At 42.5% G+C, this 14,198-nt stretch overlaps 1 protein-coding gene across 4 annotated transcripts in view; it reads left to right on the top strand.

Moving 5' to 3' along the window:
• Positions 1-14,198, top strand: part of DAB2IP (DAB2 interacting protein) — a 204,521-nt gene that overhangs the window by 69,144 nt on the left and 121,179 nt on the right. For all 4 annotated transcript variants that reach the window (XM_064468964.1, XM_064468962.1, XM_064468963.1 and 1 more), the window contains exon 3: positions 12,634-12,752. In XM_064468964.1, the coding sequence (XP_064325034.1) occupies positions 12,634-12,752 (119 nt within the window). The remainder of the gene's footprint in view (positions 1-12,633; positions 12,753-14,198) is intronic.

Here is a 14,198-nt window from a genome sequence, read left to right as displayed (position 1 = left end):
GAGCCGTGTTGACTTGTGTCATATTCAGAGACGGCAGCTGGGAGCCCTGAGGGGCTGCGCCACGACTCTGCCTCCTTGCCATTACCAGGAGATATTCTGCTTGCGCTGTGCCGTGACCTCTCCGGCCCGCGTTCCAGGCATGCAGGTAGAGCCCAGGTCTGTGTTCACCTGTCTTATGCAGATGTTGCAGGAGTGGGTGGAATCCAGGATTAGTTTTTCTTTCTGGTCTAATTTTACTTAGCAGTTTATTATCTAGTTTAATAATGACAGAAGAGATGACCATGGCTTTAGACATACCAGGGAAATAGGGGTGTGGTACGGAACAAGGTGGGAACGCAGCACATCCGGGTAACGCTCCCCTATCCCTACATCCATTAGCTTCTGAGCACTGCAGTCCCCTTTCAGAAGAACAGGGGCAAAAAGGCATCCACATACCTGCCTGGTGTTCTGCACCTCCCTGTCAAATCTAGAATTTTTGAAAGATGTTTAAATAGTAATCCAAGTTTTGCTAATATTAGGAGGTAAAGGAGGTTACCTTCGTAGGAAAGAAGGCACTCGGCAGGTTGCACAACTGGAAGGGCAGCTGGCTGCAACTGCGGGACAGCACGCAGGCCATGCCTGCCTCCTGGCTTCAGACCTACTCTGAAGGCAGCCTTCCTTGCTGCTTAGCAAGTGAGTCAAAAGCAGTTAAGGAATAAATGGATGAGCCTTAAATCTGCCTGATACAATTGAAATTTCCTGCTGGGTGACAAAATTCTGCTTTAAGGATAGTAAATCCACTGCTAATAATTAGGCAAGAAATAATCACTGCTAAGACCCAAAAATAGGACCACTTACAATGTGTGTCTTATTATTTTGCAGAGGGATAAACCAGCAATGAACTTAATTTTTGCCTCCAATTCTTGAAGGATTTCTTTTTTTTGCTTTATATCTTTGGCAAACTTTGAATTGAGTGTCCTAGGAAACATAATTGTCAGCTGTGTGGTTCATTGCTGCCTCACATCACATTCTTCGCCACCTTAACCCAAGGATCAGACACAAGGTACAAGCTTAGGGGGAAAAGAAAAGGAGTAACGGTGGAGAAAAATAGCAGGGACTAGTCTTGCATTGGTTTTCATTTCAGTGTAAATTGATGATTGAACATCTGTGATTTCATCTGAAAAGGAAAAACTGTTGAGTCCTCTTAGTAGTTATTTCACAGAGAGGAGGCAGGTAGAGACCTCGCTTCCAGTCTCTAGATGGAAGCGTGCACATTTCTAGCCTCCATTTTCTATTTTTATTAGGAAGGGACTTTGAGATTTTGAGAACTAGCTTACAGGTTTGTAAAACCACCTAAAGTTCTTGATTTTTTTTGTGGTATAATTTCAAGCAGAAAGATTCCTTCTACCCCATCCTAAGGATTATTATCTGTTACAATCCTAAGCTTTCTTAATAAAAAATTGTCTGATATATGTGTCATGAAGGACAGAAAAAAGTCCTGAAAGCAAGGCTGGTACACTCCTGGGTCATATGTGAGTTATATTTATCCCTTCATTGTAATTTTTCTCCTTTTTTTCAAAGCTGTAAGCAGAAGGCAAATCAAAGTAAAACACTAATTTTCATAAATTTTGAGGATAGGACAAATGAGCTTCATCTTAAGTATTTTCACAATGTCTGGAAATTAAGTTGTCTAGAAAGGTAGATAGGGAAAAATGCAAGACTGATGTATTATCTGAATTATAGTAGGTATTCACCATACAAAAGTTAACATTTTTGTTTGATTGCAGCTGTAATTATTGCTGAATACAAATGTTCCAATTTAAGCTTCAGAAATGTGGTGAAAGTCTTTGGAGCCAAGAGCATCTGCCTGAAACATGAGTTTCAGATTTGAATGAGTAACTTTTACTGCAAAATTACACAATGAATCCCTACATTCAAAGGATAATAATAATTTTTTATTCTAAACATATCATCTACCAACTGCTTTTTAAAATTTATTGGCCTAGCAGCTGGTTTTGTAGAAAATGTGTTATTAAAAGCACACAAGATTTGTCAATGAAAATGCAGCAACTTGATGTTGATACCTTTCTGTAGCCTGAGAGTTGGTCGTCAATATTGTGGAAAATGGGGTTATGTCTTCCAGTATTTGCTCTGCTCTGGAGGTTTCAGATGGAAGTGAGTAGGAGGATGCCTGATGACTCGATACAACATGTCATGCACAGGCTGCTCCAAGGCCATAAATCAAAGTAGGGAAAGCACATATAAAACACTCATGAAACAGTTTACTGTGTATCATATAGCAAAAGTGGACTTTAAAAGAGAACATTAATGTAAACAGATTTATGGAGATGGTTTTCTCATCTCCCCTGTGTGTTTATTGCTCACCTTGGAGAGCTTTGATACCTGTTTTAATACAAAGCAATGTATTTGAATGGTTAGACTGCTGGCATAGGAATGAAGCATTCTTGAGAAGTCATCCTGGCTTTGCGGCTTATCTGCTGTAGAGTTAGTGTAGCAAATCACTTAGACACCTCTACCTTCAAACTCGTTTCCTCTGTGACCTGCCAAAAGAATCTATTTTGACAGTATTTTCTACCTGCTATCCCACCTCTACCTCTGCTCCCTCATTTCTCCCCTTCTCGGACAGCAAGCTTGTTGTAGCATGGATCTTCCTATGGACTGTCTTTTAAAAGACATATTCTCATTTCTAAACTTGTGAGTGAATGAAGTTAATCTCCTTTATATGAAAAGATACCTTTTTTTCCTAAAATCAAAGGGCAGATTGGTTTATCCCGACTGTACACAGCTTATGTACCTGGTATAAATGTATTGAGCCCAATAGTCATTTACCCGCTGGAGCTGAAGTTCTGCCCCACAGTAGCAGTTCCAAAGCACAGCTCTTGAAAGCTCCTGGGCTTTAGACCATGGCAAAAGCACCAAAGGACCGTGGATCAGGATGCCTCTGGCCGTATGCCTTGCACTGAATTACTTATCACACTAAGCAGGACCCTCTAGGTAGTTATAGGCCAGTACCTTGTGTGCAGGCTTGAAGTCTTGAGAACCTGCAGGTGTTTTCCCTTGGATGCCTTCTACAAAAAGTCTGAGTGATAGAAACTATCAATCTTTGCAGAGTTTAGTTATTTTTCATGCCTGAACGGGATCACCAAGCATCCAAATATACATCGCTACCATGTCCTATAAATTCTGTATCTTCATTTAAATCACAACTACATTTTAAAAGCAGGATAAATGTAACGATTCACAGCTGATACCGAGTGTTTAAGTCATTATTATGCTACAAAAAGTATTGTGAAGGTTTAAATTTATAGCAGTGTGAATAATTTTCTGCCAGCTGGGGATTATGCCTTTTAATCTAAAAGGCACTCATTCTCTCTGTATCTGAAGTTTCAAAAATATTTGCCTGATTGGAATCTGTTGCTCTCCATTGTAAAATAAATCTCCTGCACGTACAGTGCATGAGAGACTGTAAATGTGAAACATTACATTTATTGAAAGTCAAATACTTAAAATTATATCATAAACAATTGAAGTCTCTGAACTCACAGGATATGTTTTCAGAGAGCTGAGTAATAGTTTAGCTGTGTATGTCCTGGATTTGGAGTTTTCGTTTGAGGTCACTTAAACTCTCACGAGTCTGACCCAGTGAGGATGGTTGGATGCCAGGTCTGTAGTAGCTGTGCGTCTTGAGAAGCTGTGGCCAGAATGATTGCAGGCATATCTGCTATTCCACAAGTAAGAACAGGCATTTTCTGAATACAAACAAGGTATTTGCACGGCTCATACGGGCTCACGCGTAAGGTTTCATAGGTGCATACCGCCTGCAGGCTTCCTTTCAGTTGTCCGTGGTCTGAACCGCATGAACAAGAGTGTGTATCAGAAAGAAGCCATTAAAATACTGTCTTGGAAATTATTTGAACAGAGCATGGTATGTATGTGACCATCAGCCATCCTGGCTGGATTTCCAGAGTAAAGATTCAGTTGGTTTAACATGCAGGCTGTTACCTGCAGTAAAACAAATCATAACAAATGTTTAAGCTTTGAGGTTTTGGGAAAAAAAATCACTCTCTAAGCCTAAACTGGAGGAGTGAGCATGTTTGGGTAGTGATACTCTGAGGAGGGACAGTTCTCTACCAAAAGGGCTTCCCCTCATTCCATGATGAAGGGAAATGGAGGCTTAACAACCCCTGGCATATGGTTGAACGGTTTTGGTATTCCCCTCTCCTTCCTGGGTGTATAAAACTCAATCTCCAAAGCTCCAAATAAGACCAGCTTGCTTTAACCATTAAGGTTAAATGCCTTACTTTTCTCTTTTCATAAATAATAGTAAGAATGACTCTCTCCTAGAGGCCATAGATGCTGGGATGTTCCCTCAAATTTTCTTTGATGATCCTTACTGTGGCTGGATTAGTTTGTTTCCTAAAACCTTACTTGGAGAAACATCTGTCTTTTTATGTTACTTGATTTTACTCTTTGCAGTAACAAGTCCCAGAATATGGATAATGTGATGCATTTTGTTTGCTTTCTAAATGACTGCCATAATTATATTGGAAAGCAGACTTCATGTACATGTGTGAATCCTTTTTTTCATTTAGACACTGCTGGGATCTTCAGGGACTACCAGAAGGCACTTTGCTTAGTCCTGAGGTTGTCAGGACACAGTTTTTCCTCTGCTGCAATTACAACCTGCCATGGAGGTTGCCAGCACTTGGTTTCGACTTCTGTTCAGCAGTGACAGCTTTGTTCTAAGGGACTAAAGATGCTCAAGAACCTAATTTGAGCACAGTTCTCTAAGGAGAGAGAGAAGAGAGGAAAGCAAAGCTCAGATTCTCTTTTCCTGCTTTCCAAGGAGAAACAGAGTCTTGGGATGGCCACAGCAAGCCTGGTCTGACTTCTCTTCCCCTTTGTGAAGCTGGCACTGCCCAGCACTGCCCAGGAGGTGCTCTGCTCCTGTCAGGGATGTTCTCACTAAAGGCAAAGAAGTTTTGTATATGAACAGTTTGTCCTCTGGGATGGTTGACTCCATTGTGCCAGTTAAATAAGAGAACTGTTTCACCCAATTGAAATTCTTTCCCAGCTGTAGTCCTTGCTTGGCTTCATCTAGGCAGCTTTTTTCTAGTTGCTCCTCTCTTTGGGTAAATCACTGGTTTTGTTCTTCAGGGTTACTTGCATTCTACCTGCATCTCTGTTTCTGCATCATTCATCCCTGATTGCTCAATTACCCTTCTCCTACCTTCCTAAGGAATATTTATCTGTCTTGTTTGGATATGAAATGTTGACAGTATGATAATTACGGAACTGTGAACAAATAATCCAGAGCAGTGTGGTTTTGTTTTAATAGAAGAACAAAAGAATCCAAATTGAAGAATCAGGTGATCCCTGAGTAACGATGGCTGTTGGACTGCAGTGTTTTCTAGATTCTTCCTGGCAGTTGCATTCCTTCCTTTGGACTCTATGAACGTCCCGCCGGTTCCCTGTGCATGTTAGATGCATGTCATCAGCACGAGTTGAAGAGTGCAGACAGAGACTTCCCGAATTTTCTGTTTCTTTACCACAAGGCCATGGCTTGCCTGAAGTTTTCTGGTGGTTCTCTTGGTCAGGGACTGAGGGTGTGTGCTGGCCGAGGGTGACTATTTCAGAGGCTGGGAGATGAGTCTTTCCCTGGTAGAAAAGAGCAGAAAAGGAACAGAGTGAAATTCTGCAAAGAAACATTTAGCTGAATATCAGGAAAAATGTCCTGAGAGATACGTGGCACTGAGAGCTGCCAGTCTGTGTCATTCTTTCCCCAGGGCAGTGGGGGAAGACCGCCTGGCCAAAACATTTTCAACCAGATAGGTAAAATCTTTACAAAAATAGAGCATAAGCAGCAATCCTTTATTGGCCAGAGGTGGCAAAGGATGAGATGTTATGTGTTGAAGCTATTGCTTCTTCCATCTGTGATTCGCTGATACATGCATGTGTTAGATTTGCCATATTCATAATTAACCTTCGGTGCCTCTCATTTGACGTAATTCCAGTTTTCATGACCTAGATAGACCCACAGTGTCCCTTTGGTGACCTGTGGGACTTCAGTGCATCTTCATCTGATTTTTCAAATGGACTCAACTGAGTGTTTCCAATGACACTGCAAATTTGATTAATCTTTTGCCATAGAAGGGCAGTGTTGCTAAGCAGCACTTACCAACATGAGCTGTTTCTCACATTCCGGGACTGCTTTATGGCCTGGCTCACAGACATATCCTCTCGTGCTCTCAAGTACTGTATCTCTGTGTTTATTCTCTAACTCTGGATGCCAGAGCACAAGTCTGACCACAGCATGTGGAGCGGTAGGATTTGAGTTTTTGTTGCTATCTATCACTGGACATGCAATGTTTTTGCAGCTATTTTTTCATTCTTTTGGGTTTTTATCCTAATTCCAAGACACTTATGTCTCAGAGGGGCTTTCCTTATCCCTACAGAATAGTGTTTTAAGGTGTCGTGAGTCAGAGCAATTTGGTGGTTCATGGATGGGTGTTACTTGCTCTTATTCTCAGGCATAAAAGTTCCTTACTTCACCTCATCTGCATGTTTCTTCAGGGGCTCCCAGGATGACCGGGAAGGGTCCTGAGATTTATGAAGTAAAATTGAGAAAGAGAAACTGAGGGACTTTTCACCCACTTGAACAAAGTCATGCATTCAGCCTCCTCCAAACAGAAGGACTAATACATGTTAATCTATGCGGCGTGCATTTCTAGGTCCAGAGATAATAAACTGATTGATTTTCCTTTTAAGCTCACATCTCTTGCGCTCTGTGGACTTTTGTAGGCTATTGCTCTCCTTTGCCCTTTCCCTGGGCTTGCATATTAGGCAAGTCTTGCCGATTGAAGCAAGCTGGTTTTTGGTTGATAAGCTTGCAAGAATCTAACTTCTCAAGGTTGAATCAGCAAGGATTCTTGTAAGCTTGGGGATGCCTTCAACTTCAGGTGACACTCTGGCTGACGGTCTCCTGCCTACCATTTGCCCAAGTTCAAAACGGATCCTATGCAAGCGTTGCATATGCTAGGGATGCACTCTTTGGGGAAGGGGGCTCCATAGGTCACCGCGTGAATAGAGCCCTTTATCACATCTGACAGGAGGAGAAGTGGATGATAGGAAAACAACTTATAACTTACAAGTTCAAATCAAAAAAGCTGACAGTAATAAATTATATATGAAGTGTTTGAAAGGATACATATACTTACAGGCACATGCCCCTATACCCTGAGCAAATAAGAAATACTTGATCCATAAAGGTCAGTGCTATACGTGAAATTCCCTTCCTTTCTTGTATCAATGCAGGAGACCACTCCCTGGATTACTTCTGTTCCTGGGCTTCCGAGAGGCAAATCCAATGCCTAAACTCACCCTCAGTGGTTTTTCTGGTCTGTGCACTTCTTGCTGTAGTTTAATGCGGTCATGTTCTACAAGAGAATAGTAGGGATGTGCACTTTGGTGTCTTCACCTGGTATCAAATGCTGCCCAGGAAAGGCTTCTAGTTTATTTTGAAAGCTAAGGCTATTATTGGTAATTGTAGAAACAGGTAAAATAACTTTTTGTTGGTACATTTATGGCTATAATAGGATGCTTAGCACTGGCAAGGCTCTACTTGGTTCACAAATACAAGTATTAATTATCCATTCAGTGGAGCCTCATTAAAAGGGTACTTCCATGTACTGTGGATGAGCGGCATAGACACAGGACGTAGACATAGCAGGAGAAAAAAAGCTGATTCCAGAATTAAAGATGTTTAATATAAAAAAATAAACTAAGATTCTAAAGCCCAGAATAAGGACAGGTCTGGTAGAAAAGATTTACTCCCAATTTTGTACCTATGAACTAATGCCTGATATACTAGAAAAAATGGACACCGATATGAAATACTGCATTACACCTTTATACTCGTGGCAAGCACTTATTTATGGCAGTTTCATTATTGTGAGTAGCGAATGTCCTCTCAAGTCCTCTGTAGTTGAGATTTGCTTGAACTGAAACAAAAAGATAGGGAAGCAGTATAAAAATAACCCCATCTGTTCGCTAGTTCCTGTGATATGTCTTCATAGTGTTTATTCTGTGTGGTCTTTGGGTAAGAGCATCATAAACCAGGACTTCTGTTTCTTTCTTCAGTGTTCCTGTTAGACCAGCACTCTCCCAGTCCCGTGGTTCAAGCCCTCTCCACGCTCTTTGCTCTGCCCCATGTGTGTTTGGCCGGCCCCTCTCCCTGTTTTCCGTGCTCGCTGTGCTTAGAAAATACTGAGAGCTGCCAGGACTCTTCCAAACAAAGCTGCTCTTGGTGCATCCAGCTTGATTTATTGATTTTTTTTTTTTATTTCATACATATTGTGTTTCCATGGTGCTGACTTTTTACCTTTAAAACTTTATCATCTGGGTTCACTGCAAATGAACATTAATGGTGTGGGAGTCAGTTCCAGACTTGCATCATTACTTTATGTTTAATAAAACAGGAGCTCAAGGTTTTGCTGTCTTTCATAGTCTACTCAGTTTTGCATCCCTCCCTTTTCCCCTCTTCTTTCCAATTTTCTTATACTTGGGCCAGGGTGTGTGGAAGTACTCAGTGCCTGCATCTCAAAGGCATACGGTTGTGGTGGGTTGGCACATATGCTTTAGAAATATTAGAATATTAAAAATATTCAAATATTATAACATAAGATTATTTCCAGGTTCTAGAGTAATTGGAAATGCCAAAATTCATAAGCAGGAAACATTAAAATGAGGGTCCCGCTTCCTCCATCTGTACCAAGATGATGGCATCAGATTTTGGGTTTGTCCAAATACATAAGAAAAACCAGCCCAAATCACAGCAGACTTAGTTGTCCTCTTTTAAACCGTGCCCATCCTGTTTTAGCTTAAGTAGCAGCAGTTGTGATTAAGCCATTCCTCAAAAGGATTTGTTTTGGTTTTTTCTGCCTTCGTTCTTTGTGTCTTATTATAACTTCAGTCAGCAATTCTGATTAGAGCAGTTGTATTCCAGACTTGAGGATGTCAGAACTGCAGAAACAAAACAAGAAAAGCAAGGCCCTTGCACTTAAAAAAGTTAAATCACTGCACAGTGCGAGTTCTCTACGTCTTTTTCCTGCTGGGCTAGTTGAGTTCTGTGCCACACTCTGTGGTTTTTGATAGATGGCAAATTTCCATACAACTGTGCAGGTTTGCGTGGTGCTTTATTCTTGACCAGAATGGTTGTCTCTGCTCTAAAGACCCTAAAATATCTCCTCTTGCTCCAAAGTTAGTCAGTGCAAGGGATGAATTTATGTAGTTAGTACCTCTGCTTAGGTTTTAAAGAGTATTTCATGATTTGCTTTATGTCCACTGCCTAAAAGGAAGTTAACATTAGCCTAAGTTTTGCTTCAGCGTATTCCAGCAGAACTTGAAACGCCATTTGGGCTAAACAAAGACAAATCTGTACTAAAGGACGCAGAAGGCTTATTCTCATTTGTGCAAATTTTGCACTAGTTCTGAGCGAGCTAACACACCTACGCCTCGCAATGCAGCATAGCAAGGGGACTTGTCACTGTGCAAGCAATGCAGGCGCGCTACGTCCTGGCTAAGCGCTCCGAGAGTGCCCCTACCCCGTGTGGACAGGGTGTCTCTGCACTGGGCTGAAGTAAAGACCCTCAGCACCACAGGTTGTGGCATCTCATGGTTTTCTGCTGTGGCAAATTCTGAAGGGATTCTTGGGCTTTGCAGATTTCTATTTATTGTCATTTCACACAATCTATTAAATTCTTCTGAATGAAACCTTCCTGAGTTAGTAGTTTAATATTTTCTAAGATATTTTTACTGGTGGTAAATGCTGCCCACACATAGGAAGACACAGTTCTGCCCTAGACAGCTCTCAATATAAACTTAAAAGCATATAAAGAACATGTAATATAAAGGGCAATGCTTTAATTACTGGAACGCACAAGAATGCAGCAAGGCTAGAGGAGTAGGCAATATTCATAGGGTAGGATTAGCCTCATTTGTCTGGAGATCAGAATCAAATGTTGTTTAAAGTCATAAATGAAGAAGAAATGGATGCTGTTCTTATGATCTCACCAGGAAAGCACGGCGGTCACACCCCAGGTCGGATTCTCTCTCTCTTGTATTTGTGGAAACCAACTTCTCTCTCTTTTTTTCTTACCCCATCTGAAAATTACAGAAGGTAGTAATTCACACATTAGACTTTCTGATCTCTGGCACGCACTATGGAGGTGCAAAGTATTGCTATAGCAGCATAATTTATCAGCGTTAAAATCTGACATATCATTCTCCCAAGAAAGCTAGCAATGAAAGCTGAAAATGGTACAGTGTGATCTCCTTCTGGTAGCGATGGATGTAAAAACAATGGGGAACAGAAGGGAAGTAATGTCTTACTGCAACCCTAAATGCTCATTTCCAAATAGTGCACGAATCATCTAACAGTTGTCGAGATGTGAAATACAAGGTAGTGGAAGAAGCTGTGACCGTTTGCCGCAGAAAGTGTTTGGATTTTTCCTTATCAATTCCCCTTCCAGAGTCCCAACCTATTACTGGATTTGTCAAAATGGCTTGCTAATATGATGCCATATTTGTGGCAAGGCTGGCAGGGATGAAAGAAGTTCAATCTCTTGCTTCTGGGCACAAACTGCTCAGCAGCGGCGTTCAGGGAAATACTGCGTGAGTGGCCAGTTGCATATTTTTGATCTTTCCTTCACAGCAAATATTGGCTAGGCTCCATAGCAGGCAAGCAGAGGCCTGATCTAGCCAGAAGAACAAGAGCATGAAGAGTTGATATCATGCGTATGAGGCTGATATCATGTTGATATCATGAGTATGAGGCTGGCTGAGGTCTGAGTGCCGAGGGAAATATGTTAGCAATGTTCTAGATAATGCAAATCCTCAAATCTGCTGTTTCATAGTCATGTTTCTCTGTACTGTAATAAATTCTCTAAAAGTATTTCTCATGGACAAAACACTTTTGAAAAGGCCTTTGTTATGTGTTGGCTTTGTGTAAGATGGCAAAGTGTCTAACCTGATGGCCTGTGTTATACACATCATCCTCTTCCAATCACGCAAATAGCTCCCGGAGAAATATTCAGTTCACATGAATGCACGTTGCATACCTCGTTTGTAAGTGAAGTGGCACTTAATAAATGTGAAACACCTTTCGTTGTCTAGATGTTTGAAATTCTTGATGCACTTACAAGCAGGAAGGTCACTTCCATAACAAGAGTCGCGCAGACTGCCCCAGGAAATTTTGCAACCTGAGAAAGACATAACGTGACCCACGAATATCTTAGGTGGGGAAGGATTGCTTAAATAGCATGAACAAATGACAGGCTAGATGGAGGTTAGACTGTGATTATCTTCCTGCAAGACATGTAAAGGGTATTAATTTATAAAAGGGAGCTGCCAAAGGCTACGTGACCTAAATCCATTCCTTAAGGTTGACTGGAGAAACTACGGAGACTCATGCCCGGAGTGGAGGAGTGCTCTGTGGGTATGTCTGGGGTGCTGGCACAGCACTCACTGGAAGGATACCCGTTCTTCTCACATTTCTTTCCTTATGCGTGTCAAAATCTGTGCTTGATCCAGTGGATATGTTACCCCTTGCCTGGGGATGGGGAAGGGAAGCGGCGTGTGCAGAACCTTAGGTTGTGTGGGGATTTGCCAAGTTGTTCATATCCAGCTGATTTATTTCTTTGGCATGATGGTGTGTAAAAGTAACACTTCTTTAGGCTTCACCCCAAAACCCTGGTTTCTCTTTAAAATGCTACCGCACTTTCTCCAGCTAACGTGCTTGACCCACTAAGACTACTCTCAGATGCTGTAAATGCTGGACACCACAGTAGTATTATACTTTTATTGCCTTATTTAGCCAAGAGATTAAATGTAATGTTCAGATTATGTAGAACATTAACTCCTAACAATAAGCAAATAACACATTAGAAGCTTTGCTATTAAAACGTTTAGTGCTGGCTTTGCTGTGGAGCACTACAGGAGCCGTGACTTATGTTCCGTGAGGGAGGAGGCACAGCGGAGAAGAAGGCGCTGTACGTTCAGCGCAAGGGTCTCTTTTCTTCCGTCAAGGTAGTGCATATAGCTGCCGAGTCCGTGCGTGCTTTATAGGATATTTTTACATGTAGTTAAAACACCTGAGTCCAATTCTGACAGGCATGGCTGAAAATCCGGGGGGTTTCGATCAGGTAATTAAGTTCTTGCCTGTCTCCTGGTCGCTGGTGAGCGGGTGGTGTCTTGCACCTGTGCCTGCGAGATGGCCAGGTTGGGCCGGCCGGAGCCCCGCGTCGCAGCCTCTCCTCCGGTCAGGAGTTGCAATGTGCTAGTCTTGTCTTACAGACAGTATTTTTATGTGAGCTGATGGTTGCCAGGGTAACGGAGGCTTCGGGGAGTCTCGCGCCGACGCAGCGCCCTGGCCTCGGCAAGCGCGGGGAGCAGATGTTGGCTGCGAGCTGGGGAGCCGGGCTGACAGCGAGGAGCGGCGCTGCCAGCAGCCGCACATGAAGGGAGCTGGAGAGAACAATTTGCCTGGCTGCGCTTGGTGCAAGAGAGCAGGTTCAGGGCTCGCTCTCTCTTTCTCCCTTTTTTGTTGTAATTTAGTATTCTTGTCTCACCCCACAGGGGTTCCTCAGCCGTCGGCTTAAAGGCTCCATCAAAAGGACAAAGAGCCAACCGAAGCTTGATAGGAACAGCAGCTTCCGGCACATTTTACCTGGCTTCAGGAGTGTGGACAATGAAAGGTAAGGGACGTTTCTCGGAGGGTGGGGAGGAGGGCGTGTGAAGAGAACGAGGGTATTGATTTTTCCGGTTCTCGTTAATATCTTGCTTATCTTATTCAGAGCAAGGGCCACATCTGTGATAGAAGTAGACTTGTTTAATTGCAAGAGGGACAATTTTAATTCGTTGGCGAGTATACGGTGCAAGCCCTCCCTTTTTAGGTTAAATATCATGTACGGAGAAGCCTGGCTGCTCTGCTTTCTTTTCCTCAATAAATCCTAAGTTGATGCGCCAGCATATAAATAGCACATAGATGCAGCAGCCAAAGCCGACTGATGCAGGTGAGGGAGGGAGGGGAGGGATGCTCACACACTGGACTACACTGAACATTACTGGGTTACACATTGTATGAACAATAACATAGAACAATAACAATCATAATCTCCCCAAATCCCTCTCTCCCCCTTCCACACGCATACATCTTCAGCATAGCCCTTGACTGCCGTCATTACACCGAGATGGATTCTCAGCATGTGGCCGAAGCTGCTTTTTCTGTCTGAGCCATGACAGGATCTTTCAGTCCGGGAGGGATGCGTTGCAGGGAATGTGCAGACGGATCAGAGGAAGCATTTGACATGGGATGGCCAGTATTGGAGCAAATGGCAAGCAAAATAAAGAAGTGAAACCTTGGGTTTATTTTTCAGCTCAGTTAGAAAGTAAAGTAGCTCTTTAGTGGGTCTGTATGTATTTGTGTACATGGAGATTTATGTCAGTGTGTGCGTGAGGCAGACATACATTCTAGGTAAATGTATGTGTAATATCACATGCAGATCAAGGTCACGGCTGGGTAAGACAGGGTCCATTACCAACCACAGGAACAAACTAGAGGTTTTCCTCCAAAAGGAAGATCTTTCAACCTTACGTGAATCATTCTGGGGAATGACACAGAACCATTGAAGTGCCAAGAAAAGTCTATGTCTGAAAAATATGCCAAATTGGCCGTACATCGATGTAACCATTTTGCAGCAGTGGCATTTTAAAATATCAAGAGGGTGCTTTAGAATCCATTCAGTAAATGCTTTGCTTTTAAAGGCAATGACAACTTTTACTTTGTTTTAGCTATACTTATTCATTGGAGGGGCCGTGAATTTCTGAAGCCCACAAATGGCAATGGTCAATCTGGATTTTTCCTCACCTGACCTATTACAGCCTCCTAAGCTTTTTCCTTCTGGATTCTGCAAGTAGAAGGGTTGTGCTGGTCAGTGCAGAGTAATATTTCAGGGGTTACTATCTAGGAAGACAGGGTTGATCTGATTCCTGTGCTGCAGTTTTCACAAATGCTCAAAGCAGGGCACTGTGTTCCATACGGAAGACAAGCGAGTGTAGCCGGGCGGCCAGGGGTCTGCCTACGGTGCTGCTGCTTCACTCAAAGAACTGGCAAATTAGGCAATGTTTTCTTCCTTCCTAGA

Source organism: Phalacrocorax carbo, chromosome 18 (genome assembly GCF_963921805.1).
Source record: "Phalacrocorax carbo chromosome 18, bPhaCar2.1, whole genome shotgun sequence".
Lineage (NCBI taxonomy): Eukaryota > Metazoa > Chordata > Aves > Suliformes > Phalacrocoracidae > Phalacrocorax > Phalacrocorax carbo.
Note: the sequence above shows the minus strand (reverse complement) of the source record. Positions and strands in the feature narration are given on the sequence as shown.